General features: G+C 42.8%; 1 protein-coding gene across 1 annotated transcript; it reads left to right on the forward strand.

Annotated features, from left to right (window-relative positions):
- ptgesl (prostaglandin E synthase 2-like) lies at window positions 1–26,105 on the forward strand (the record flags this gene model as incomplete). The annotated part of the gene is made up of 7 exons (XM_084322040.1): window positions 1–291; window positions 519–707; window positions 836–891; window positions 1,487–1,639; window positions 6,198–6,398; window positions 22,905–23,022; window positions 25,082–26,105. 7 exons carry the CDS (start codon window positions 1–3, stop codon window positions 25,223–25,225), a joined length of 1,152 nt encoding a protein of 383 aa, XP_084178166.1. The 3' UTR covers window positions 25,226–26,105.
- Between the last annotated feature and the right edge of the window lie 359 nt (window positions 26,106–26,464).

The raw sequence follows: 26,464 nt of genomic DNA on the forward strand, positions 1-26,464 counted from the left end.
ATGGCAGCCGCCTGTGCGAGAACGCTCAGTAAGGTCGGTTGGCATATCTTGGAGTCTCCAACATGTCGTCCTGGCAATATATCTTCCCTGGTACCAAACATGATTATACACTGCACCAGAAGAGCACATGGAACAGGCGGTGCGGGGTTCCGATCCAACATGCTGTTTGCCTCCCCGCTGCGTGCTGGTGGCAGACTTCTCGGCTGTGCATTTCTGCTTGGAGGTGGGCTTGGCTTGTATCAGACAATAAAGTTTTCTGTACAACATCACCTTGCTGAAGAAGACGCTAAGGTATTTATCTATTTATAACACAGCATATTGTCTTGTAATGCATTCCGCATACTCTCAAAGACATGAAAGGCATCCTACATTTAACCCACATGTCGAGGCTCAAACTGCTTTTTGTAGCTTGGCCAGGATGGTCTAGTAACGTCACAACAATGCACTGATTTAGAATTTAACTGTAATTGCCATCTGATGAGTCATATCCTCCTATTATGTTTTTTTTTCTTGTACAGGCTCATGATGGCGGTCTGAAGTTGACTTTGTACCAATACAAGACCTGTCCGTTCTGCAGCAAGGTGCGAGCCTTCTTAGATTACCATGGGCTTCCCTATGAAATTGTAGAGGTCAACCCTGTGATGAGGAAGGAAATCAAGTGGTCAACCTACAGAAAAGTGCCCATCTTGATGGTGGATAGTGACGTGGTAAGATAATACACACATCACCTGTCGTATAGCAGCAGTATACTGATTTCCAATACGCTGGTTACTGGTATGTTGGAAAAACCTCTAATGATTTTAATTCTCTGTTCCTCTGGGTCATTATCCACCAGCAACTGAATGACTCCTCTGTAATCATCAGCTCTTTGAAGACCTACTTAGCCAGCAAGTGAGTTGTCTGTCCACCTGGATACTATTTTGTTGTGATATGTAAACTTAGTTTGCCCTGTGAATAATTAGAGCTGTTCTTTTTTTTTTTTATCCACTTTTTCTCCCATTTTCTATATTTTCTCCCATCCCAATTTCGTATCATCAAATTCAACCCTCCCCTGTCACGAACGCTGTTTCTTGCCTCCCACAAGCCGGCTGCAATGTGGACTAAGTCATACATAGCACAAGTCCCCTCCGATACTTGAGGTAACAGCAGTCGCATCTTTTCACCTGCGCAGCTCGATCTCTCAGTGGCGAGGAGTAACGCGTGGGAGGCTCACGCTGCCCCCGACACTTCCTGATTCTACTGCGCAGGCGCACCAACCGACCTGTAGGAGTCGCTGTCCACAACGCCCGATCCCCACCCATCAGTTTCCCACCCCCTAATACGGCCAATGTGTATTAGTATGAACGACCAGCTAAACTGAAAGCAATGTGGAGCGCTGGGCTCGAACAGGCGAGCCCAGCGTCTCCGCATTCGTGGCGAGCGCCTTGCCCACTACGCCACGTAGCCGCCCTAATTAGAGCTGTTCTTCTGTGCCATGTTTGTTCAGGGGGAAAACCATTGATGACATTCTCCGCTGCTACCCAGAGATGAAGTCTGTCAACGACAGTGGGAAGGCGGTGACGGAATACAACAACAAGTACTGGGTGATGCTCAGTCAGGATGAAACTATGCTGCTCTACCCAGAGAAAGACTCTCAGAAGTATGTAGTCTCTGTGCCTGCTATGTTTCAAATGCAATTTACCTGTCTCAAGCACTGACCCTCTTTTCTTGATCTGCCAATTGCAACTGTTGCTTTCCCTCAGACGTCCAAGGGAAACAACAGTTTTGATAGGAGGATCAAGAAAAGAGGGCAGCCATGGCTAAAGATGCACAAATACCACTATTTCACTAGGATTGCTGAGTCCTAACCTTTAAATATTGGCAGACACTGAGTGCTGGTTCTTGGCATGCTACACATTTTATATTCAAGAAAAGAGCAAGTTCAAGTTTGTTTATTATTTGTCACAACAAAATACTTTGATGAAATGCTTGTTTCTGTATGAGCCCCTGAGTGTGCTACATACAGTAAAAGAAAAAGTTATTCAAAAGTAAGTAAAGGAATGTTCAGTCAATATACAATACAGAGTGTTACGCACCCCAGTGTGGTGGCGCAACACAAGGCAACAGACATAGTAGGTGAGGGTGCAGCGACACAAAATCAGGAAACAATTTGCCAAAATAATATTTATTTATAAACACAGAGCAAAGAGGACTACCAGCGGCACCAAATCAAAACACAAAAAGGAAAAGAGAACCCACCCCCCTTTACAGGCGCCCAAAAGTACAGCGGGTGGTGCTCACTCTTAGGCTAGGGTATTTAATATCAGGTCACCTACGTGATGCAAAATGTAGACCCCAGGGTATCTTCCTGTCCTCAATTGTCCCTGTGTGCGAAACAAAATGTTAATATACAGGGAAAAAGGAATCACCATAGGCTGGGTGAACAGGGATAAACAAAAATACACAGGTTAGGAATAAACAGAAATGTACAACAGGCAAGAACACAAAAGATACAATACTACTAGAAAATGGCACAAAGAACCAGAGCTTTGACCAGCTCTCACACAAAATGAGCTCACAGAGCTTTGACTAGCTCTCACACCAAAATGAGCTCAAACAGAGCTTTGATTAGCTCTCGCACCAAAATGAGCTCAAACAGCTTTGACTAGCTCTCACACCAAATGTACCCCAAAGAGCCACGGCTCTATACCACAGAAAGCTCTACCACCAAAGACACAGAGAGAGAGAAAACTGCAGACAGACTGAGGCCATGTCCACACGTATCTGGATCTTTTGCAAAAGATATTTTCAGGCTCAGTTTAAAAAAAAAATCCTTGTCAAACACACAAACATTAAATATCTTTAGAAGCGTTTGTGTTCAATTGTATCTGAATCGGGAGATCTGTCAAAATTGAAAGTGTATTAACTATTATCTCATTTGGCTAGTGCACATAACATAATATAGAAATACTGTAGTGTAGATGCGTTCGTTAGAGAACATTTATTTCGATTCATAGCCTATGGTATTGAAATAAATGTTCTCTAATGAACGCATCTACACTACAGTATTTTTATATTTCATATCATTTCTCCATCTAGTGCTGTCTGACAGATTCAGCCATCAGACGCTGCTTGCGTGTAACGGAGATGTATCTGTTAATTAGTTAGGCCTAGGGCTGGGCGATATGGCAAAAAATCATATCGCGATAACGATATGATAATGTTATCATATTTCTCGATATCGATAATTATCTAAATAGTTATAAGTATAATTTTTTTTTAAATTAAACAACAGATGTATGTTTATTTTGCAGCAATTCTTTGTCGTTGCCGCCATCATTAGTGTTACATCCCCTCACACTCCAGTTCTCAGGCTGCAGCTGGTTTAAAAGCTAAAGTAAACCGGCTTCTCTGCTGGCTGTGGCTCCAGGGGAGTTGAACAGTTCTGGCTCTGCTCGTTTATTTTCGATCTTTTGGCGCTTTTTTGGTGGACAAACCACATGTGCACAGTGACTCGTGACTGGAGTCTAGCGCACACATAGCCTACTGTGTACAGACTGTTTCAAACTGTATTTTAAATTAGAAAGCAAACAAAATAAATGGACAAGAGAAAAATAAATCTCAATTTGGTCAGTATTGTCATTTGGACAAGCAAAGCCATTACTTTAAAGGATAACTCCAATTTTTTTTTAAATTAGCTTATTTAACATCTTCCCTGGAGTTAGACAAGAAGATACATACCTTTTTTGTCTCTGTGCGTGCATTTTAGCTTTGGGAATAGACGCTCCGTTAGCATAGCTTAGCTTCATCACTGGAAGTGGGGGAGGACAGTAGCCTTACAGTGCCTTACAGTGTATTGCAAGGTCTGACATTGACCAAACTTGATATGCATGACCTTGGTGGGCTCTAGGTCAACTCCTGAAAAGGGGGTCAATGTCAGACCTTGCAATCAAAAGTTAGGGGCGCACTGAAATTATGGCAAGGGTTATTAGCCCCCTAACTTTTGATTGCAAAGTCTGACATTGACCCCCTTTTCAGGAGTTGACCTAGAGCCCACCAAGGTCATGCATATCAAGTTTGGTCAATGTCAGACCTTGCAATACACTGTAAGGCACTGTAAGGCTACTGTCCTGCCTCACTTCCAGTGATGAAGCTAAGCTATGCTAACGGAGCGTCTATTCCCAAAGCTAAAATGCACGCACAGAGACAAAAAAGGTATGTATCTTCTTGTCTAACTCCAGGGAAGATGTTAAATAAGCTAATTTAAAAAAAAAGGTGGAGTTATCCTTTAAGTTGCAAGCAAGAAATTTTTTTTTTTTTTTTTGATATTCGATATCGATTATTAAAATATATCGTGATAGTTATCGTTATATCGCCCAGCCCTAGTTAGGCCTACTGGACATTTTCATTGACATAAGTAGATTTTTCGTTTTTGTTTATTTATTAAGTTAATATAAACCGTGTTTATAACGTTTTTGAGGTTGTTAAATACATGCCTTTGATTTCTTTAAGTGGCGAGTGACGTTTTTTCGTTGTCTGCGTATTTCCCGCTGGAGACATACAATGTTGATCACAATCTCCCAATTCCGAAACCTTATCACAAACTTCCAAACATATTTAATGTTTTGCTAAACATGTCTAGTGTTGCGCCCGGCTTTAGTTAAAAGCCTAATTGCATTCTAGATTTAGTTAATAAGCGCCAGACAGAAGAGGTGCATGCTCTCTGAGATGTTCATGTTGTGGATAGTTGAGGATGTTGGCATCACGCGTGAGTGGTCCCAGGATGACATAATAACTTAACATTATTAGTTGAATAGTTACTGTACAGGAATTACAGGAATCATTTGAATATATGCGAGTTACGTGAATATAGCTTGCCCGTGGACAGACATTCATATACGCATTAACAGCTCCGTATTTTAATACAAACTGACACTTATATCATACAGTAATGTTAAATAAGATATTGAAAGATGAAGGATGAAGTTAAAGGAAAAAGGGGCCCAAAAGCACTTACTCTGACAATTCGACAGCGCACAATGGGTATTAAACTGCCGTCAAATCGGAGCAAAAATTCCTGAATCCGCTTCAAGAAGACTCACTACATTAGGTATAATAATTACAACAATTGCATTGTACCTGTTCACATGTGTGGTGCCGTCACAGTCATACAGACACAGTATATAAGTAAGGATACAGTTTGAGTGACCTACTGGACTGGTGTTGTCATTCCATACTATACACTGCTCGTCTGCCATTTCAGCACCATGGCGCTGTCCCTTCATGCGCTTCAAGCTTTACGGGCCGCCTATTGCCATAGAACAACAGTCTGAGCATGCGTAGTGAGCTGTGACGTCATTGTTTATCTAGACTATGCGTTTACAGTGGCTACACAGATCCACTGAACCGATATTTTGGAAAATCTTCACTTTAAAATGCGTTTTCGAAAATCTCTTTATGTTTCTGAAAACACCCTTTACGTGTGGATGAAAGGCCCAAACGTGGAAGAAAATGTGCGTTTTGCAAAAGATCCAGATACATGTGGACATGGCCTGAGACATATGAAGGGAGTGTGGAGGTTGATTGCAGATTAGCATCAGGTGCTGGGGACTGGAGTGAGATGCTGATTGCAACCAGCTGGTGCTGGGGGCTGGAACCAGGAGCACATCTGACCGATATTGAGACACAGGAGGGAGACAGAAGACAACAACCAAAACCTGCCTACATGCATAACAAACAACTCCCCAATCCCCATACATAATAGGACAGCGTCCGTAACAGAGTAAAATGAGTAACAGTGAGATACAATGCAGAAATGAGATGAGGTACAAAACTTAGGGTAGGGTGCAAATGAGGTATGAATGTAGTGCAAATCTCTTTAATAATAGATACATATAAAAAGTGTGTTAAAGTGAGTAAGGTGAGTGTTTGTTTAAAGTGAGTGTGGATATGTGTGCAGTGAGTGTAGAGGATGGGTTGTTACACAGTGTCATTGTCATTGAGCATCCTGATGGCTGGGGATAGAAGCTCCTTCTGAGTCTTTCTCTACTGGCCATGAGACTCCGGTAGCGCTTGCCTGACTGCAGCGGTTCAAAGAGGCAGTTGTTTGGGTGACTAGAGTCTTTGATTCTCTTTTTGGGGTTTGAGATGGGTCAATTGAACCTGGTGTTTGCTGTCTGTCTTGTATTAGCTTAATTTTCTCCTTCTGCCTGTTTCAGAGAAGAGATTAAATGGCGCCGTTGGGCTGATGATTGGCTGGTGCACCTCATATCTCCCAATGTATACCGAACTACTGGTGAGGCCCTGGCCTCCTTCGATTACATTGTACGCGAGGGCAAGTTTAGCACTTTTGAAGGCTTCTTTGCTAAATATGTTGGAGCTGCAGCCATGTTCATAATCTCCAAAAGACTGAAAAGCAGGTGAGTGTTATTGCATGCCCCAGTAAGTAATATTTCTGTATTGTTGTCTCAAGAACACATTCCTGGAATTTACTTGTATTTGGCAAATTAAGTGTTTGTGATTTATATAGAGTGTAGTCTGTCTATAAGTCTGAGTGCAGTGAAACATTTGTTGTTTTGGCTCTGGACTCTTAACACATTGGATTTGAAATTGAACAATGACTTTGAACAATGCACTTTAACAAAGGTTATATTATCATAGAATCATAGTATAGAATTAGCAGCGACTAGCAACATTGTTCGAATTGCTGTTTTTTCTGTCAAAAATGGTGTCGGGTGGTGGGGCCTTAGGGCCAGCCGACGTTGAAACATTGCGTGATGTTTTGAGGTTATTAGCTTTTGACCTAGCCGCAAGCTATAACCGCAGGGAGGGCTAGGATGCTGTCAACGGTTGTTGACAGACATCTTTGTTGGATCAGTCTCCCCTTGAGGAGGAGAGAAGTTTTCCCTCCTCAGGGCTCCCCTCTCCGCAGAGGGATTTTGGTCTTTCCGCAGGAGCGCGGGCGGTATTTGACCTCGCACCGCGCAGCCAGAGGTGAGGGCGCGGCCTCGCCAGCGGCTGTGGCGAGGCCCTCAACCAGCGGCCGTGTTTCCTCCGCCTGAGGTACCCTGGACACAAAGAAAACAGGTGATCGCAAGGCCGACAGCCTTGGCGGCCGAGGGATCGGCTACATTAGATGAGCACGCCCTAAAAAACTTCACCGTCTAGCTCGCTCTCCGGTCGCTTCCCCCCCCCCCCCCCCCCCCAACACCAGCTGGATAAGGGCTCTGATTTGTTTCCTTTGGCTGCAGGCCGCGTGCCTTCAATGAAGCGCAAGCGGCCCCATGTTTCGCTTCTCATGGGGACAGGATAGGGGTGGACGGTATACGGTATAAACGGTATGAATTTGCTCTACGGTATGGATTATTTTGACTATACCTTGTAACCGGTAGAGCAGCTCTAAAATAGCAATGACGTCATGTAACCACAGCGCGACTATTTCACTTGCATTTGCCCCTAAAAATAGATCGAATTAGTCATAGATAATAGATATGTGCAAACTGGAAAAAGTTATTTAGGAGGCTTCACGCAGTGGGCGTGTCAACACGCAATTGTCATTTCATAATAAACACATATCACCGTGGCGCACAGCAAGTTTCAATTTCATTTCCTGGCATTTTTAACCAGTGGAGAAAGGTAAGATATTTCCCTATCGTTTTTCTTATATGAATTATTCTACATTAATAAAACATACCTGGTGATCAACTACAGTTTGCTGTGAACATTATGATGTGTAGTATTCTGACGGCTGGGCAGCGCGAGCTGGATGTTGGATTTTGCGAGAAGCATTATGCAGCTGCAGAGCCGCAGAATCCACCATAACCCACCCATCTGTACCGGCACCGTGCAGTACTCCAATTCAGCCATTGGCAATTCAGCTGTTGGGTGGGGGGCGCTGTTGATCGGTCCCCAGATAGAGCCTTAAAACAGCTGAATCTGCTGCTCTGCAGCGACATACTCTTTGCAAATAAGTCGCTGCGAGGTGGAGAGAGTCATCACGCAAACCCACGATAATGTTGCCGTCTCTCTCTGCCAAATTTCTCAGTTCTTCGCTTGATATAATTAATACAAATGTCCAATATAACGGAATTCGTTAGCTCATAAAAATGTGATTATAACAGACTGCTGTTTATTAATGTCGGGCGACTGCCCACAGACACCCATTTGATTTAAAGTCGGCAGCAGCACGGAGTCTCGGGACTTATTTTATTTGGAATATAATGACTATACGCAAAAGTAGCCTAGTTTTAAGTTAAAATATTATAAATCTACATGCCTTGAGGATGTCATTATTTATATAGCCTGCCTATCAGGCAAAAAAAATTATTCTAACGAAACACTGATACCGTGATATATACCGTTACCGTCTATGCTTCAAATTATACCATGATATAAATTTTAGACCATACCGTCCACCCCTAGGACAGGGGCTGACACCCAGTTGCTGGCTAGGCCTGGGTCTGTCCGTGAGAATGTTGTGCTGTCAAGCGACTCCCACGCCACACGTTCTGCGTCTGTGTTTGGTGAGCCTGGTGTGTCTGTCAACAACAAAGGTTGTCAGCGGGGGAGCTCGAGGCCCTTGGGGTCGCAGTGCGAGTTCCCCCAGCCCCGCCCTCGCCAGGCCGGGTATCACGTTAGTGCCTCCCACGGCCGGAAGACCGGCGGTGATCAGGCAGGCGCGCGTGATTTGGGTGGTAGTAATATCACTGCAGGGCTACGGTGTGTAGGAACCCACCCTATCGGGCAGTGTGGGGACCTCACGCCTTGCATGTCCAGCTGTACAACAGTTCCTCAGCAATCCAATGCCGGGGAGATGTTCAGTGGTGAAGCTTTTGTCACCCAGTGTGATGTCGGCTTCCCCCGTATCAAACCGGCCCTTTCTGTCGGGGTCCCCCCTTGGGTGCGATTGCCTCGTTGGTAGTGTCAGGGTCCGATATCCCGACTCCGCGAGACACCCTGCTCCAGGGTTGGCAACACCCAGCGGGTGGGACCGGGCCACCTATCTACGGTTCCTGGCGGACCAGCGCCAAGTGGCGGCAGGTGCGCTTGGGATTATCATCACATATGGCTACAGCAGTGCCATATGTCGAGGTGGATGGAGAGAGCGCTGAGGCGGGGACTTGTGTTTACACAACCCCACCCGTTTTCAGGTTTGGTACAGACCCTATTGTCGGGGTCAACAGCAGTGACAGCTCTGGCCGACGAGATCCAATCTCTGTGGGCGAAGCAAGCCATCGTCATGGTCCCAAAGGAGGACGTGATTCGTGGCGTTTCCTCCTGCTCTCTCAGGCACGCGGAACTCTGTTCTGGGGCAGCCTCTAGGCTTGGCTGCTGTCAGTGTGAATCTGGTGGGGATGCGTCTTGACTATTCTGTGGTTAGCGCTATCCGGTACGTGCGCGCTCAGTCCTCTACAGCGGCTTACGCTGGGGAGTGGCATATGGTCGAGTGTGGGGGCGGAACGTTGTTCAGCCACCCTCTCGTGGGACGTTCCTGCTTGGCGCTCTGCGTCTCAAGCCTGTGGAACTTTCTCTGTCTCCGAGTGGGACCTCCAACTGGTCCTGGGCCGGTTGTCGGAGGCCCCGTTTGAGCCTCTTGAGCAGGCGCCATTGGATCTGCCGTCTTGAAGACTGCATTCTTTTTGGCCATCACCTCCGCTAAACGCGTGGGTGAGCTGTGTGCTCTCTCGGTGCGGCCTGAGTGCCTGTCTATTCGGGCCAATAGCGGTGCGACTCTGAGGCCTAATCCAGTCTTCGTGCCAAAGAATATCCGGAGCTATTTTCGCTCCAGGGATATTGTGATTCAGGCGTTTCATCCGCCTCCTCGCGCTAGTGGGTTAGAGGCGAGCCTTCATCTGTCGTGTCCTGTCCGTCCGGGGGTTTACCTCAGTCGGACTCGGGATCTCAGGGCTGCCGATCAACTTTTTGTTTGTTACGGTGGCCCTCGCGCTGGGAAGGCACTGTCCAAGCAGCGCCTGTCACATTGGTTGTGCGAGGGCATTGCCCTTTGCTACACGTTGGCTGGACAGGTCCCCCCTGGAGGTGTCGGGGCGCCTTGTTAGTAGAGATGTTGCGATACCATTTTTTGCTTTCCGATTCCGATACCTAAGCTTTGGGTATCGGCCGATACCGATACTGATCTGATACCAGTGCATACATTAAAATTAAATTAAAAATTAAAAATATTATATATTATAAAAAAAAGAATTTATACAGCTACTGTTTTATATATACTGTTTTTAGTAATAACTATAAAATAATGGTATTTATGAGTTCCGGTTTAGCGTTAGAATGGAGTAAGTCGCATGTGACACAGCTGCTCACCCGTTATTTATTTTTTTCGTTTTAAAAACATATTTATAAACCATTAATGCGTTTAAAACTTGACACATATATCAACTAGATTATTAACTAACTATATTGACCAAAAGAATCGAGATGCCAAACCCAAGGAAAGACACAACGAGAACAAAACCAGTCGCAGATGATCCGCCTAAGGAAGCAGGATACGTGCGGCATACAGCAGGAAATATAGACTCGACAGTGGCCGCTTCAAGTTCAACCCCTTCAATTACCTCCGCGGACACCGAATATATCATCCGGAGAATGGAGGAAATGGAGAAGATAATAACTCAAAAAGTAGATGCTATTAAAGAATCTATTGAACATATCTCTATGATACCATACCTAGAAAAGACACAGCCATAAACAGGATTAGGTCGGGGTGGGAGACTGAACTAGGGGTGGCCTTCTCGGATGAATGGTGGGGGGACGCACTAGAGGGAGTTAATACCTCTTCCTCCTGTGCCAGACTTGGCCTTATTCAGTTTAAGGTCCTTCACAGAGTCCATTATAGCAATGCCAGATTGGCTAAAATATATCCCAATGTGACGGACAACTGTAACAGATGTGCACAGTCACCAGGGGATCTAACCCACATGTTCTGGTCCTGCTCGAAATTGATAACATTCTGGAAGTTCTTTTTTGATACCATCTCGGAGGTACTGGAGATTACTATAGTGCCCTGCCCCCAAATTGCTATCTTTGGGATCCCCGAGGAGGATGTGATCTTGACCAAAAAACAATACAATGTAGTGTCCTTTGCCTCACTGATTGCCCGCAGGAGGATACTCTTGCATTGGAAAGCAGAACCTCCCCCATCATCCAGATTATGGCTGAATGATGTGATGTCATTCCTAAAACTGGAAAAAATTAAATTTACAATTCGAGGATCAGCTGATAAATTCTACACACATTGGCAACCGCTAATCTCATATGTAGATAGAATAGATCCGTTTCCTCCTGACTGAAGTTATGTCGAGTGCCATGTAGGGGGGGGACAGTTTTCACTGAGTGGGCTTACCTGTTGATTGGGGGTGTTGGGGACAGTGGGCGTGTATTTATTTAATCTCCCACCTCACGTATTTAGGGTCATGCGACCTGGCTGGTGTATCGGACCTGGAGTTGCACTTATGTTTCATTATATCCATAGCAAATATACTTATCCTTTAAGAGTACCATATTGCTGTTAAAGTGGATCCTAATGTCACATTTTGTATTTGTCTTGTTTTATTTTGTATGTATTTATTTACTTTTGTACTGTCTTTTTTATTTTTCTGGGTGGGGCGGGAGGGAGGGATATTCAGTAAGGAAACAACAAAGGACATGACATCTGTATGCAGGATATGAATGTAAATGTAATCTTTGAATAAAAAACTTTGTTTATAAAAAAAAAGAATCTATTGAAGGCAAAATTGATGCGCTGAGAGCGGACGCCGACGCACAGATTAAACGCACCGAGGCTCTGGAAAAAGTAATGGAAGCCCACGAAAACAATTTCGCTCGCATCTACAATGAAGTAGAGGTTAACAACGTTAACCTAACTGCTGAGATGAAGGGAAACTACAAAGAAATCAATACGGAGCTCAGCGAAATAACGTTGGAGCTTAAGCGAATCAATGAAGAACAGAAAGCCAAAATATTCTAGATGGAATATCAAAAACGCAAGCTGAATATTCGTATTGTCGGTTTGGACGAATCAGTGAGATGTGCAAACCCTGAAGAGTTTGCCACAGAATTACAGAAAATCTTGGGAACAGAGATCCTTCCTAAAATACCAGAGGTGGAACAGTGCTTCAGATTGGGGACCCGCTCCATTGGCAATAACGCTAAGCCCAGAGTGATATTGGTTATCCTGCGCCAAGTCAGAATAAAAGAAATGATTATTCGTGAAACTCGCAGGATGAAAGGCAATCTGAAATACATGGATGTACCAATACACTGCTTTGAAGATTATTGTCGTGATGTAGTGGAACTGCGTGCCAAGTTCAAGACGGTGATGTCTCAACTATACCTGGAGAAATACAGACCCCTACTAATATACCCTGCAATACTTCGCATTGTCGATAAACAAGGAGCAAGGGTTCTCCTCAACTCGCCTGAAGATGCAGCCAAATTCTTGTCTGCACAACACGCAGAATAGTGTATAAATGGCCTTTTAATCTCTGTTATGCAAGGTCACCATATAGTACAATCTTTAATAACCGAGGATTTGGGACAGAGAGACCTACGTGCTCAGAGTTTTTGAATGCTTTCCCCGACGGGTTTATATTATTGCGGACATATTGGATTCAAGATTGGAACACTCCAGAACATACTGGAACATTCAAACAATGTAAAAATGACATATTGGAATAATCTAGAACATCTAAGCATTCTTTGATATATGGAACATTCTGGAATATCAGCAATACGTGGTCATTCACTCTACCAGAAGCCCCTCGGGGGAATAATCAACAGCTAGATAACAGCTTAATAGATGCAGAACCACAGAACCATCATAGCCGGCCGGCTGAAAGATCACTCTACACAACGATCATCGCCCACCCCGGTCAGGGGAAATGCTGCATATACGTATTTAAAAACTGTTTTTTATTAATGGGAAATAATTCCACTACTTCTCCAATTTATACTTTAGATGTTTAAGCATAGCAATGCTCTTTTAAGATCTAAGTTAATGTTCTCTTCCTTTTACTTTTTTTTTTTTTTTTTCATCCGCTCTCTCTGATTTATTGAGGCTCTCTCTTCAGTCCAATACCTTCATATTATTCATGGGTTACTATAAATTACACAAGTTCATATAAAATGTAAGTGATTAGGGCATGACAATTGAAGCTTATTTTTGGTCTTTATTTTTATTTTTATCTCATTTAAATTTTTATTTATTTATTTTTTACGGGAAAGTGGCCAAGCCACAGTCGACATTCTACTTATGGTAGAATTTAGAGTGTTAGATCCTATGGTATACATAGGAATGTTAAGGATAATTGGATCATTCTGGGATATCCGGTGGTGCAAGGGAGGGAGTCATACGCAAAGGTTGTGTTCATGGAACACAATCCTGTACGACTCTCGGTGGGAGGGAAGGGTAGGGGATTTTTATTTGTATATATGTATGTTTTTAAGCTCGGCTCTCAACGGGACCTCACTAGTGGGATGTATATCTATTATTGCCTCGCACTCTAGAAGCATTACCAAAAATTACAATGCAACATGTATAGACTATGGCTAGTTTGAATATAATGATATGGAACACCGGGGGAATAAATAACCAACTCAAACGCAAAAGCGTGCTCACACTGATGAAAAAAGAACATGTGGACATTGCTCTGCTAAGCGAAACGCACATTCTAGGGAAAGACATAGATAAATTAGCGGACAACATATACCATAATATCAGTCACTCTTCTATTGGTACGAGAACTCGGGGTGTAGCCATAGTCGTTAAACGTAAGTTGAATATTGTACTAAAGGGGGTATGGTCTGATGTAGAAGGTCGGATAACTATAGCTAAGATTGAACATAAGAACAGGAAAATAGCGTTGATAGCGGTATACGCCCCAAATTTGTACGAAGAAGATTTCTTCACTACACTAACCAATGCAATGTTAGACATTCCCGATTACTCATTCATAATAGGAGCGGATTTTAATGCCATCTGGAACCCAAGGATGGACAAATCTTACCTCGCCTTTTCCAGCGAACAAAAGAATTCATCGAAGGCATTAAAGGATTGGTCGAAGATTACAGGTGTAAATGACTTATGGCGGTTACTTAATCCCACGACCCGAAAGTACTCTTGTCGATCTGCGAGACATAATACACTATCCAGAATAGATTATGTCTTTGCATCACAGAGACTATTTGATAATTATGAAGTGGAAATGATACCCAACGCACTATCAGATCACTGTTATTTACTCCTTAAAGGTACATTTGGTATACTATCCTCCCGAGCCCCAAGATGGCGATTTAACTCGTTGCTGCTTAATAACAAGGAATTCATTACACAACTCAAAGAAGCTCTTATAGTATTCCAACGGGAGAATGCAAACTCGGTGCAAGACCCCAGAATAATATGGATGTCGGTAAAGGGAATGATCAAAGATTTCACGGATAGCTTTTCCTCAAATGCGCAAGAATCAATGCACAAAACTGGCTGAGCTGGAAACGCTTTACTCAACGTTATTTAATTCTCTAAAATACAACAACTCAACTCGACTAGAAAATCAAGTTAACGTACTAAAAATAGAGATCAATGCCATATACAGACAACAATCGGAAATACAAATACGCAGCACAAGACAACAGCAGTACTCCCAAGGTTCCAAACCCAGCCACCTATTAGCCATGCGATTAAGAATTAATGCAACATTTGCAGATATAACTACCATTAGAGCACAACAAGTACTTGTAACAGATCCTGTAAAAATAAACGATACATTCAAAGTATTCTACTCCGACTTATATAAATCAGAAACGACCTTCGATCAAAACAAAATGGACACATTTCTTAATCAAATTATTCTCCCTAAACTTTCAGAGGATGACGCTAAACAGTTAGAAACACCGATCACACTAGAGGAACTCAAGAAGGCCATAACCGCAATGAAAAGTGGTAAGGCTCCTGGAAGAGACGGTTTCCCATCAGAAATGTACCTTTCTTGTTGGGACATAATTGGCCCCTTATTACTAAATATGATCTTATACTCAGTCAAGGAGGGGAACTTCCATAAGAATGACAATATTGCACTCATAACAGTCCTCCTTAAAAAAGACAAAGACCCCAACGAGTGCGGTAGTTATAGACCTTTAAGCCTCCTCGGAACAGATATCAAACTGTACTCTAAGGTATTAGCCATCAGATTACAAAAGCATATGACGTCTTTAGTTCACCCGGACCAAACTGGCTTCATAGGAGGCCGCCTGATCACTGAGAACATAAGACGAATACTGCACGTACTTGATGCCGACAAGGAGGACACCATACCTAAGGCGATGCTGTCCCTGGATGCTATGAAGGCCTTTGACAGGCTGGAATGGTCGTATCTGTGGGCAGTGCTAGAAAGGATGGGGTTAGGAAAAGGATTCATCGATATGATTAAAGTATTATACAAAGACCCATCGGCCATGATTACAACAGGCACAATCATCTCCAAAATATTTCCGGTATCACGCTCTGCCAGACAGGGTTGTCCTCTTAGTCCCGGACTGTTAAATCTATCATTAGAGCCTTTAGCACAATATATAAGACCATCCCAATCCATAGAACCAATCGTAATCAAGGGCACACAACAAAAAATTTGTTTATATGCGGACGATGTAATATTGTTCATGCAAAACCCCAACACCACATTGCCTCATCTGCTCAAGTTGATTGATAAATTGGTGATTTATCGGGATTTAAGATAAATTGGCCGAAGTCGGCTTTCCTTCCACTTAACACCCCTGCAAAAAAAGATACAACCCTCCCAGGACAGATACCGATGGTAAAACATTTCAGATGCTTGGGAGTGGAAATATTCCCTACCATAAGACAAACGGTGAAGCACAACTACACAAAAATCCAAAACAAAATCAAAGACGACCTTGATAGATGGGCAAAACTTAAAAACACAGTACAAGCACGGATATCAATAGTTAAGATGGATGTACTACCTAAAATCAACTTCTTCTGTTCAATGCTACCGTTACCCCCTCCAGAGGGTTACTGGAAAAGATTACACTCCTCCACATACAAATTTATTTGGAATAACAAACCACCACGTATAAAAAGATCCACCGCACAGAGAAATAAAGCAGATGGTGGCATGGCATTTCCAGATTTTTTCCTATATTTTAAGGCGTACACATTAAGTCCATTGACAACATGGTTTGACTCCCAAGCATTAGCATCCTGGAGAAAAATAGAAGAAAACATAGTAGCCCCACATAGACTGAAGGACATAGCATACACTAAACTACCAATCAAGCACTGTGAACGAAAATTTTGCCCCATAATTACTCATGCGATCCGGATATGGCGTGAATCACAAAAAAAAAATCCTAACCCACAAAAATGGCACAATCATACTCCCTTATTCAATAACAATGCACTCTTAATTGGAAAACGACCTATAAGATTCCCTATATGGGAAGAGCAAGGCATACACTCATTAGGGGATGTTTTTAACAAACAGGGTTTTTGTAGTGATAAAGAAATACGCAAAAAATTTAATCTCACCAAGTCCACATGGCTTTTTCACAAACAGTTAGAGCTATGTTTGAAGTCTCACAGTGTTCCATTAGACAGACCAATTGAACACCACAGATACCACAAATTCTTCTACGCAAGAGAGACATCGAGAGGTTTTGTTTCAGAATTTTATCATCAATTACTAACGTCCTCGTATGAAACCCTCCAACTTGACTCTGTCTGGAGGAGGGATATACCAGACCTGGAAAATGACTTTGATTGGCAAGGAGCCTGGGCAAATGTCCGACTTACATCAAGGAACCCGGATCATCAACAAATCAATCTTAACTATATTCACAGGACATACTTGACTCCTATAAGACTGTGCCGAATGGGGCTTAAACAAGATTCCAAATACACCCAATGTACAAATGGGGACGAAGGGACATTTATGCACATGTATTGGGACTGCTCACCAGTTAAGGCATTCTGGAAAGATGTGACCCAACAAATATCAAAACTCGTATCTTGGAATATACCTGTACACCCCTCGGTATTACTATTGAATGATGTTTTTGAGTTTGCAGTGAATCCACAGCTAAAGAGATTGGTTTTATCGGGTATCACAGTAGCCAAAAAGCTGATCGCATCACGCTGGTTTCAACCGGAAAAAATTTGCCGTAAAGTTTGGTTTCTTACATATCTCGATGTAATTTACCATGAAATATCTACAGCAAGAATTCTGGGTCTCAATGAATCCAAAATGTCAATGTGGTTAGAAGTGGTGGAGAGAATAAAAGCTAGCTTATAATGGTAGTGTCTGGTTAGGTGCGAGGGATAGTGGAGGTACTTCTCAAGGTGGGGTCCGGGAGGGGGGGGTTCGAGCTGAGCATATGTGTGTAGGTTTTTTTTAGATAACAGGTATTAGGGGTATATCTTATATAAGACAACTAACTAAAATGTGAACTCATTGGATGTGCCCTGACAATTAATGCTTGTATATCTTATCGTGTGTTGTCATGTTTGTTTATATGTTTGTTTAAAAAATAATAAAGAAAAAAATACAAAAAAAGTAATGGTATTTATTCAACAACAGGTGATTGTATAGATTAGTATTAGTATCAGTAATTGAAAACGATCTCAATGAGTTCACCCACGGAAAGGTTGGTGGCACATTAGTTCCACACGGACATTATTCGTTGCTGCACTTGCTTCCACAAGGCTCCGTTTAGGTCAGCTACTGTAGTAGTAGAGGCTCTGTTGGGATTTTTGCACAATAAATATTCAACATTCTCTTTTGAGACTCCGCCTCACTCTTGTCATTTGGCACTAAAAGCTAAACATTGTCACCGATATGGCTGTCCGCAACATGTCATTAATTGTGTACGCGAGGTAGTCGATCAGTGACTATGTTAACGTGAGCTAGGTTCGCTAGCATGAGCTACCGGTAGATGGAAAGACTAACGTTACTGGTGAAAATATGATTTAACTTGGAATACTCCTTTGCCAACTTGCTGTACTTTGCTTGCAGGTCTGCAGCCATTATTGCTGGATTATGAATAGCCCCAACTTTAGCCAAGGTAACGTTAAAGCTAAAACTTTAACTTGGTTAACGCTAGCTTTCGGTTAGCTGTTCAATGCTAATAACACCACTAAGCAAACCCATCAGAGCTCCCCGTCAACAGCGCTGTCGGGACGATGGCATTTTAAGAAAGTATCTGCTGTTAAAATGACAAATGGCATTGACACTTTAATTCACGGTCGGTTAAAAACATGTTTGTTTTATAATGCTCACTCAGCAGACCGCAGTGTTGTTGATAAATTACGTCATATGGTATCGGAGCGCAGAATTAGAGGGTACTCGCCGATACCGATACTAGCATTTTAGGCAGTATCGGCGGCATTTCCGATACTGGTATCGGAACAACTCTACTTGTTAGGGGGGGCCTCGGTGGAGGACATCTGTGCTGCGGCCTCCTGGTCCTCCCCGGGTCCCTTCGTTAAGTTTTACCTCATGGACATGACTGGGGGTTCTGTCTCCCAGGCGGTTCTGAGGTCTGGGACCTTCCCTGCGTTCTGCCTGTCGGTGGGTTGGCAGGGGTGTGTGGGTGTGTGCCACGGGGGGATGTATCACACGAAAGGTTATCCTATAACCTAGTTATATGAATACTGGCTGAGCATCTCGCTCTTAGCGCCCTGAGGTCCCTTGGTTGGGTTTTCAACCTTTTTCCGAGGAAGGTAGAGTGTGACCATGTCCGGCGTCTTATAGGACGCTGGGGCGTGGCCTGGTCACGTGCATGGGTGCAATTGTTTGTTCATGAGCACAGTAGGTGCTAGGAGTTATCTCATTATGGCGAAGAGCGAGACACTCAGCCAGTATTCATATAACTAGGTTATAGGATAACCTTTCGTTACAGTGCAGAGCAGACTTTCTGCTTTAATTTTAGGGTGTTTACATCCATATCGGGTGAACCGTGTATTTTAGGATCAAAGGTAATTGTACAAATGACCATACATTTATAAGCACATCATCTGTGATAAGCTGCGGCCAACCTGGCTACAGGAAACATCCATTCTTATTGCTTATTTGCTGCCTTGATATGTGCCTCAACCTGAGCTCTGTAGCCAATACCATTATATGCAGTTATCTAATGTTAGTTCAGATTTTTGGAAATCATGATGTTGATTGGTTGAGTGCTTTCTCAGCACGATCCATGCCGTTCCTCATACTAGGGGCGACAGTGGCTCAGGAAGTAGAGTGGTTGTCTGGTAATCTGAAGGTTCATGGTTCGATTCCGGCTCCTCCCGGCAGCGTGTTGAAGTGTCCTTGAGCAAGACACTTGACCCCTAAATGCTCCCGATGAGCAGGTTGGCACTTTGGTTGCCTCCACCTTCTGTGTGAGTGAATGTGAGGCACAAGTTGTAAAGCGCTTTGGATAAAAGCAATATATAAATGCAGTCCGTGGGGCGCCAGAGTGGCGCACTGCATACAGCACTGCGGTGCCACGCGGCCGACCCGTGTTCCACTCTGTGATCTTTGCCGAATGCCTTCTCTCTCTGTCTCTGTCTGTGTCTCTCTCTCTCTCTCTCTCTCCACACACAAACACACACGGACGCATTGACACTCACACATCCTAAAGGGATAGAAGATAATATAGTGGCCTTTGACTGTAGTGTTCTCTATTGTCTTTGACTGACAGCCATACTATTGAGGGCCGAGTGTGTGAAATGACGAGGGGATTGTATTCCAGTAATATGGTCGGAGACGATGAAGACACAAGTCAAATCAGTCCATGCATACGGCTGGCAGGATAAATACATGAAATAATAGAGATAAGAGCGAGATGGAGAGAAAACAATAAATTATGTTATAGATGTATCGAGGTATTGAGTCTTAAAAGCACACCGGTCAGCTCAGTGTAACCGAAGACGCAAACGTCATCTCACTCACATGTGCACACATATGCCTTCTATCAAAATTGTGTTCATTGAAGGCATAGTCCTACGTCTGCACATTCCTACGTCTGTTCACAGGAGGAATCTCCCATTCCTCCCGTGAACTTAATCTCTGCACTACATACGCTAAAGAGGTGAGACGGCTGACAGGATAAATACATTATGTATTAATAGAAAGAATTTACTTTTACTGGATATACAGTAGATATAGAAAGAGAAAGATAAAATGTAGAGATATGTGACTAATACATGAAAAGGATTAAAAGAGAGCGAGATGGAGAGATAAAATATATTATGTTATAGATGTATCGAGGTATAAGTACACATTGAGTCTTAAAAGCACACCGGACAGCTCAGTGTAACCGAAGACGCAAACGTCATCTCACTCACACGTGCCTTCTATCAAACCTGTGTTAATTGAAGGCATTTTCCTACGTCTGCACATTCTACATTGCAATAAATTAACGTTGAACCTCAATAATATGGCTGACCACATCTTGAATGGTATTGTATGTATTTTATTATGACAATACATATCACGCCCATGTCAACAGAACTTGTAGGTGTCATCACGGCAGCAGGTATTACATATATAATACAAGGAGAGAGAGATTTCATAACACACTCGGCCCTCAATAGTATGGCTGTCAGTCAAAGACAATAGAGAACACTACAGTCAAAGGCCACTATAGTATCTTCTATCCCTTTAGGGTGTGTGAGTGTCAATGCGTCCGTGTGTGTTTGTGTGTGGAGAGAGAGAGAGAGAGAGACAGAGAGACAGAGAGAGAGGTACACACATAAATCAACGTCGGACTCTATACCTGATCTCTATACCTGATCTAGACTATACCTGATCTGTTTAGTGGTTGCCAGATGCCTGTTTTTAAGTTCTTCTCTCTGGGATCACTCTCATATCACTGTCAAAATCCGTGCAATAATATTCACAGCGGTATATTGTCATTTGAAACAAGTTACCAATGCATTGTTCCGTGGGATTATCCCCCCCCCTCTCTCTGTCTGCCTGTGGGAGACTGTCCCAGCCCAAACAGCTTGGAATCTTGAAGTAGAATTTTTTTGCTTTTGAGTAATTGATTAAAAATATAAAACAATGAATTTATTTGAAAAAAACTTTACAGATGTGTTCCATAGACTCTCAGGAATTGTGTAAAGTTGCCCAAATAGTGAAAGGAATAGCAATGCATGTCCCCTTTATTGTGTGGTATAACATTTTAGCTATAGGTTAGTCTTCTAATGTTTTAAATGTATGTGTTTTGTGTCATTGTCGTGTTTTTGTTGTGGCCTAAACGCCCTGGGACCATGACGGAAATAAGGGTCTTACACTCATGTTATCCTTTGGATCCCTGTTGTGTGTTTTTAATCCATCAATAAAATCAAACATAGTGACTTTATTATATCCTTGAATGGGATATTATGGATTCACCTTGACCGCCACGGCAGATCCTATGTGTGAACGCAATAACTCCAATTAGGCCAAACTTAACTTTAAAATTGGTGTATCTGATCTGTTGGTCATGAAACTTATATCCATACTATAGATATGTCTACTCATGGACAACCGATTTGCCATAAGGACCTATGAAGTCCGCCATATTGGAATTTCTGCCATTACAATTTATTACCTATTGTTTTTTTTCTACTCCCTCCAGCCTATTCATCTGATTCCCACCAAACTTGCTGTGTGGAATCTGAAGACTAACTACTTTTAAATATGTAATTTAGATAATTAATAGGTCAAACCATATGACTGCCAGATTCAATAAAGGAAAATCGCATGGTTAACGAGAAGTGATTTGTTACTTGTGAACGCACTGTCCGATTTCCTCCAAATGTCACAAATATGTTTGCCTTACAACGTGTGAAGTTCAGTCATCTAGCCTCATGGTGGCGCTATTTTCATAAAACTACTCAACAGTGGGCGGTCAGGTGGCGTAACGGAGATTGCGTTCGTCACCAACCCCGGAGCGGCTGGATTCGCCTGTTCGAATCCAGCTCACAGCTCCGGGGTTGTCACCAGCTTGGCTGGCCGTTCACACTAATACAATTGGCTGTATTAGAGGGTGGGAGAAGCTGGCGGGGTGGGTCCGGGTCGTTGTAAATAGCGACTCCTACAGTTCGGTCGGGGCGCCTGCTAAGCGCGGATAGGATCTAAGGTGGGATAGTGTGATCCTTCCACACGCTACGCCCTCTCAGTGAGAATCCGCGCTGCCAGGTGAAAAGAAGCGGTGATTGGCTGGACGTGTGTCGGAGGAAGCACGTGGTAGCCTCCACTCTCCCAGACCGACTGTGGGGGGTAAGTGCGCAGCGACCAGGAAGGGGATTGGGAATTGGCATAACGACTAACATTGGGATGGGAGAAAATAGGAGGAAAAAGGAGGGGGGAAAAGATTAAAAAAAAAAACGAAACTGTTCAGAATTTATCCACTGACGGAAAATGTCTAGTTTAAGTTTGTTCATTTGTACAGTTACTTCTGGTCTGAAATGGGGGGACTATATATTAAAAGGGCTACAATTCATCCACGGTTCACTGGATAAGGATGTTAACACACAAATTAATATCTGAACCTGATTGTTCCATTTAAAATCCAATGTGCTGGAGTAAAAACAACAAATATAACTGTACTCTGATGTACAGACTGCACTATATAGCTTATTTTCATTGATACATGCAGACTTGTTTTAAAGGTGCTATAGATAACATTATCATGTAGAGTAATCGTAAAAGATTTTATTATTTGAGAGATTTATGTGGGTCCAGAATGAATGTTGTTGTTTACATGTATCTCCTCCCTACTTCCCATTTCCCCACATGGAATGCACTTGATTGGATAAATGCCATGCTTGTGCTCTAGTGCGACATCTAGTGGCTGGATGTTATCTATAGTAACTTTAATGCTCATGTTTCCAATTACATTTGCTTAAATGTTCTTGTATTGCCCAGATACAACCTCCAGGATGACGTGAGACAGGATCTCTACAAGGCCGTCAATGACTGGGTGGCGGCCATCGGCAAGGGTAGAAAGTTCATGGGAGGAGATCAGCCCAATCTGGCCGACCTGGTGAGAGAGAGAGCGGGAGAGAAAGAGAATTTCCTCCCAGATGGATGATTACTGCTCATTTAAATATTACAGACTTAATATGTATTCTCTAACTTGGGGGTGTATCGATACGATATAAAAATATTGAGCTATAATAGGAAATCTGTATTTGACAATATCCCTAATATAATATAAACTGGACTTTTGAAGTCTTTATTCATCATGCAGTGACACACGCATGCGATGGGCGGCACACACAGGAACACACACACACTTTTTTTTGGGTCGCTGATGAAATTGAGTATCTGCGCTTGACCCATCCCGTCGTCCTTCCTCCCAAGGGCAGCCAGGACCAGATAGGGGCTGCGGCGTGGGGCGGGGACCAATCCAAGTGCTCCTGTCCATCTTCGTCAGGGAACGCAACAGCTTTAGCGATCTGTTGTGCATGTTTTTCCATTGGGTTTATCTTATTGAAGCACTTTGAACTGCAACTTCTGTATGAAAAGTGCTATACAAATAAAGTTTATTTATTATTATTATCGGGAGGGGAAACCCTTGCAAGCACGGGGAAAACATGCAAACTCCACACAGAAAGGCCTGGGAGTCGAACCCAGGACCCTATTAAAATCCGATACCAAGAGCCACGTGTAACTGATCTGAAATCTAAGCAAAGTGATTCGATCTTCTGCAGAAGTTTGACAACCTAACAAGAAATCAATTGCTGTCCCCAGCTGTTCCTTAGCAACGCAATTCCATACTCTTTAACAGTTCAGTAAAAGTACTGGATCAGTACTCGTTATAAGATATTCCTTTATTGATCCCCTTGGGCAATCAGCTTATACTTCATGTTTAGGATTTGAAAATTCAGCGCATCACTACTGTTGTGAAATATTTAAAATGAGCCATGACGGTGAACTGTAGACATTTAGACGAGTCCATTTGTATATATAAAAGATATAGAACATAGTTTATTTCTGTGTTTTGATTGATTGATTGATTGAAAATTTTATTAACAGATTGCAGAATGGGTACAGTACAGTACAGCTCAATACATACAATTGTTAAGGGGATGCAGACCAGAGAAAGACTTTCGTCTTGTTTACATCAGGGTCCCCCATTTTCAATTAATCATAACATATATGACATACAGATAGACAGTACTGCTACATCTAGACATTTATGACATACCAGATCTACAAATAGAGTACTGTTTGTGATACAAAAATAGTCTAAGAAAGAGAGTATATACATTTGAGGGGGAAGAAACTGTACATTGGAGGAGGTTGGGTAGGTGGGGGAACTGTACATTGGAGGTGGTTGGGATTGGACATTTACAGGGGCCAGTTTCGGATTGCAGTCTCCCGTAGGTGCTCTTTTAGATAGGTTTTGAAGGTGGGTAGTGATTCACATTCCTTTACAGCTGTGGGTAGGGCGTTCCACATTGGTGTTGCATAATTGCGAAACATGTTTAGTCCCTTGTTTGAGCCTAATCTGGGTTTAACATGATTTGTTCACAGAGCTCAGTTTACCATCTGACCAGAAAGTGAGAAAGAGGTCTGGTCAGAACGTACATTAAATACATAATCGACATGACGTACATAAGATACCAGATATGACAAGAAGGGTCAACAAAAAATATGCCCTAGTGAGAAAATTAAAACAAAGATGGGCTCCGGGGACTTTGTTGTGTCTTCACACTAAAACTGGAGAATATGCCAAATGTCATATCTCCTCAACCTTGGCTCCTGTTAGAAGAACAGTCAGACTGTCGCCTAGTGTCTTTGAGCTGTAGCTAGTTAACTTATATTAAACTAGTCAAGGCTATCGGAGATGGATTATGTATTTTAACACGGATCTATAGACATGATAATATTTTCCCATTACACTACTCTTAACTCCACACACTAACCTCTGTTCAAATGGACCTGTCTCAAACCCTGCCCTCTTTTCTTGATCCTCCAATCACAACTGTCGCTTACCTCGGACAAACCAAGTTTGTCCGAGGTAAGCGACAGTTGTGATTGGAGGATCAAGAAAAGAGGGCAGGGTTTGAGACAGGTCCATTGTCTCTCCTCCACAGGCTGTGTACGGGGTCCTGAGGGTGATGGAGGGCCTGCAGGCCTTCGATGATATGATGGACAACACCAAGGTGAAGTACTGGTACAGGCGCATGGAAAAAGCCACGCGTCACCACGAGGGTGGTCCGATCTGTCTCGACGCTTGAGGAGTAAAGGAGACTTAACAACACAACAGGACTTCCAACCTGAAAAGACTGAATCGGCCAACGTTGTGCAAAGTTATTGCATCAAGGGGAGCTGGAGCTCCTTATTTTTTGCGAATAATGGAAATGTACTACTTTAAATGTGGCTCATGAGCGGTTTCAACCACCCACTGTATTCCTTACAAAATGCATATGTATGCCACCATGTTGCTGTGCTTGATTTGAATTAGTTGCAGGTAATAATTTAGATCTCTGTTGAGCCGGGGTCACAGCTCAAACACTAGTGGCCACTGCGAAAATGCATTTAGGGCACAATATACTTCTGCCACATCCCTACCATGCAGCGCCCGTTCAGATGGCTTGGCCCCCCGGTATGGCTGCGTGCAGCTTTCTCAATAACGGCTCATCCAATCAACTTCACACTCGACACTGCACTTCCCTGGGTCCTCAGCAATACACCCGCCAAGTGTGAAGTCAATTGGATGGTTCTTGAGAAAACCAACGGACATTTTAGTTAACTAGTTTTGACATGCATGGGTATTAATGGCAGACAGTTAAGTCATTCAATTCAGTACCTACATCTACGATATATTAGAAGAATCTTTTCGGCTGCTGGTTTTGATGGTGCTTTTTTTTCGATTTAGTTGAGCTGTAAACAGTGTTGCCATGGTTATATTGCTTTATTTATTTCAGGTAATTATTTTGTCGATTGAAATATGCATGGTTAATCTGGGAGAGAGATGAATCTAAGCTAAATCACCGGGGTTCTATTGGAAAACAAATCAGATTTTGTGTTCCTAATATGCATACCATCAACTAGACCAATTTTTTTAATTACTAGTAGGGAAACGACCTCAATGTGTATAAAATAAAAGTCTGAAACATGTTATGCTATGCAGTAATATTGTGAAGTGACAAAATGACCATGTTCTATCAAGTAATATACACTGCTCCAGATCTCATTTAAGCGGCTATCCTATATTCTGTATTCCACATGCCACACATACATTTAAAAGGGAATATTTAGACTGTCTGCAAACGAATATATACACATCAGGTGGTATTTATTAAGACATCCGATTGAACAAGTGCAGCTCCAGAGGTGGTTGTTTCAGATCATACTATAGGGCTGCAGGAACCAGCTGAGTTGGTTTATTCAGATCATAAGGCTGCTGGAACCAGCTGAGTTGGTTTTATTCAGATCATAAGGCTGCAGGAACCAGCTATGATACTTCATACTTG

The sequence above is a fragment of the Notolepis coatsorum genome (genome assembly GCF_963971535.1).
Source record: "Notolepis coatsorum genome assembly, chromosome: 1".
Classification (NCBI taxonomy): Eukaryota; Metazoa; Chordata; class Actinopteri; order Aulopiformes; family Paralepididae; genus Notolepis; species Notolepis coatsorum.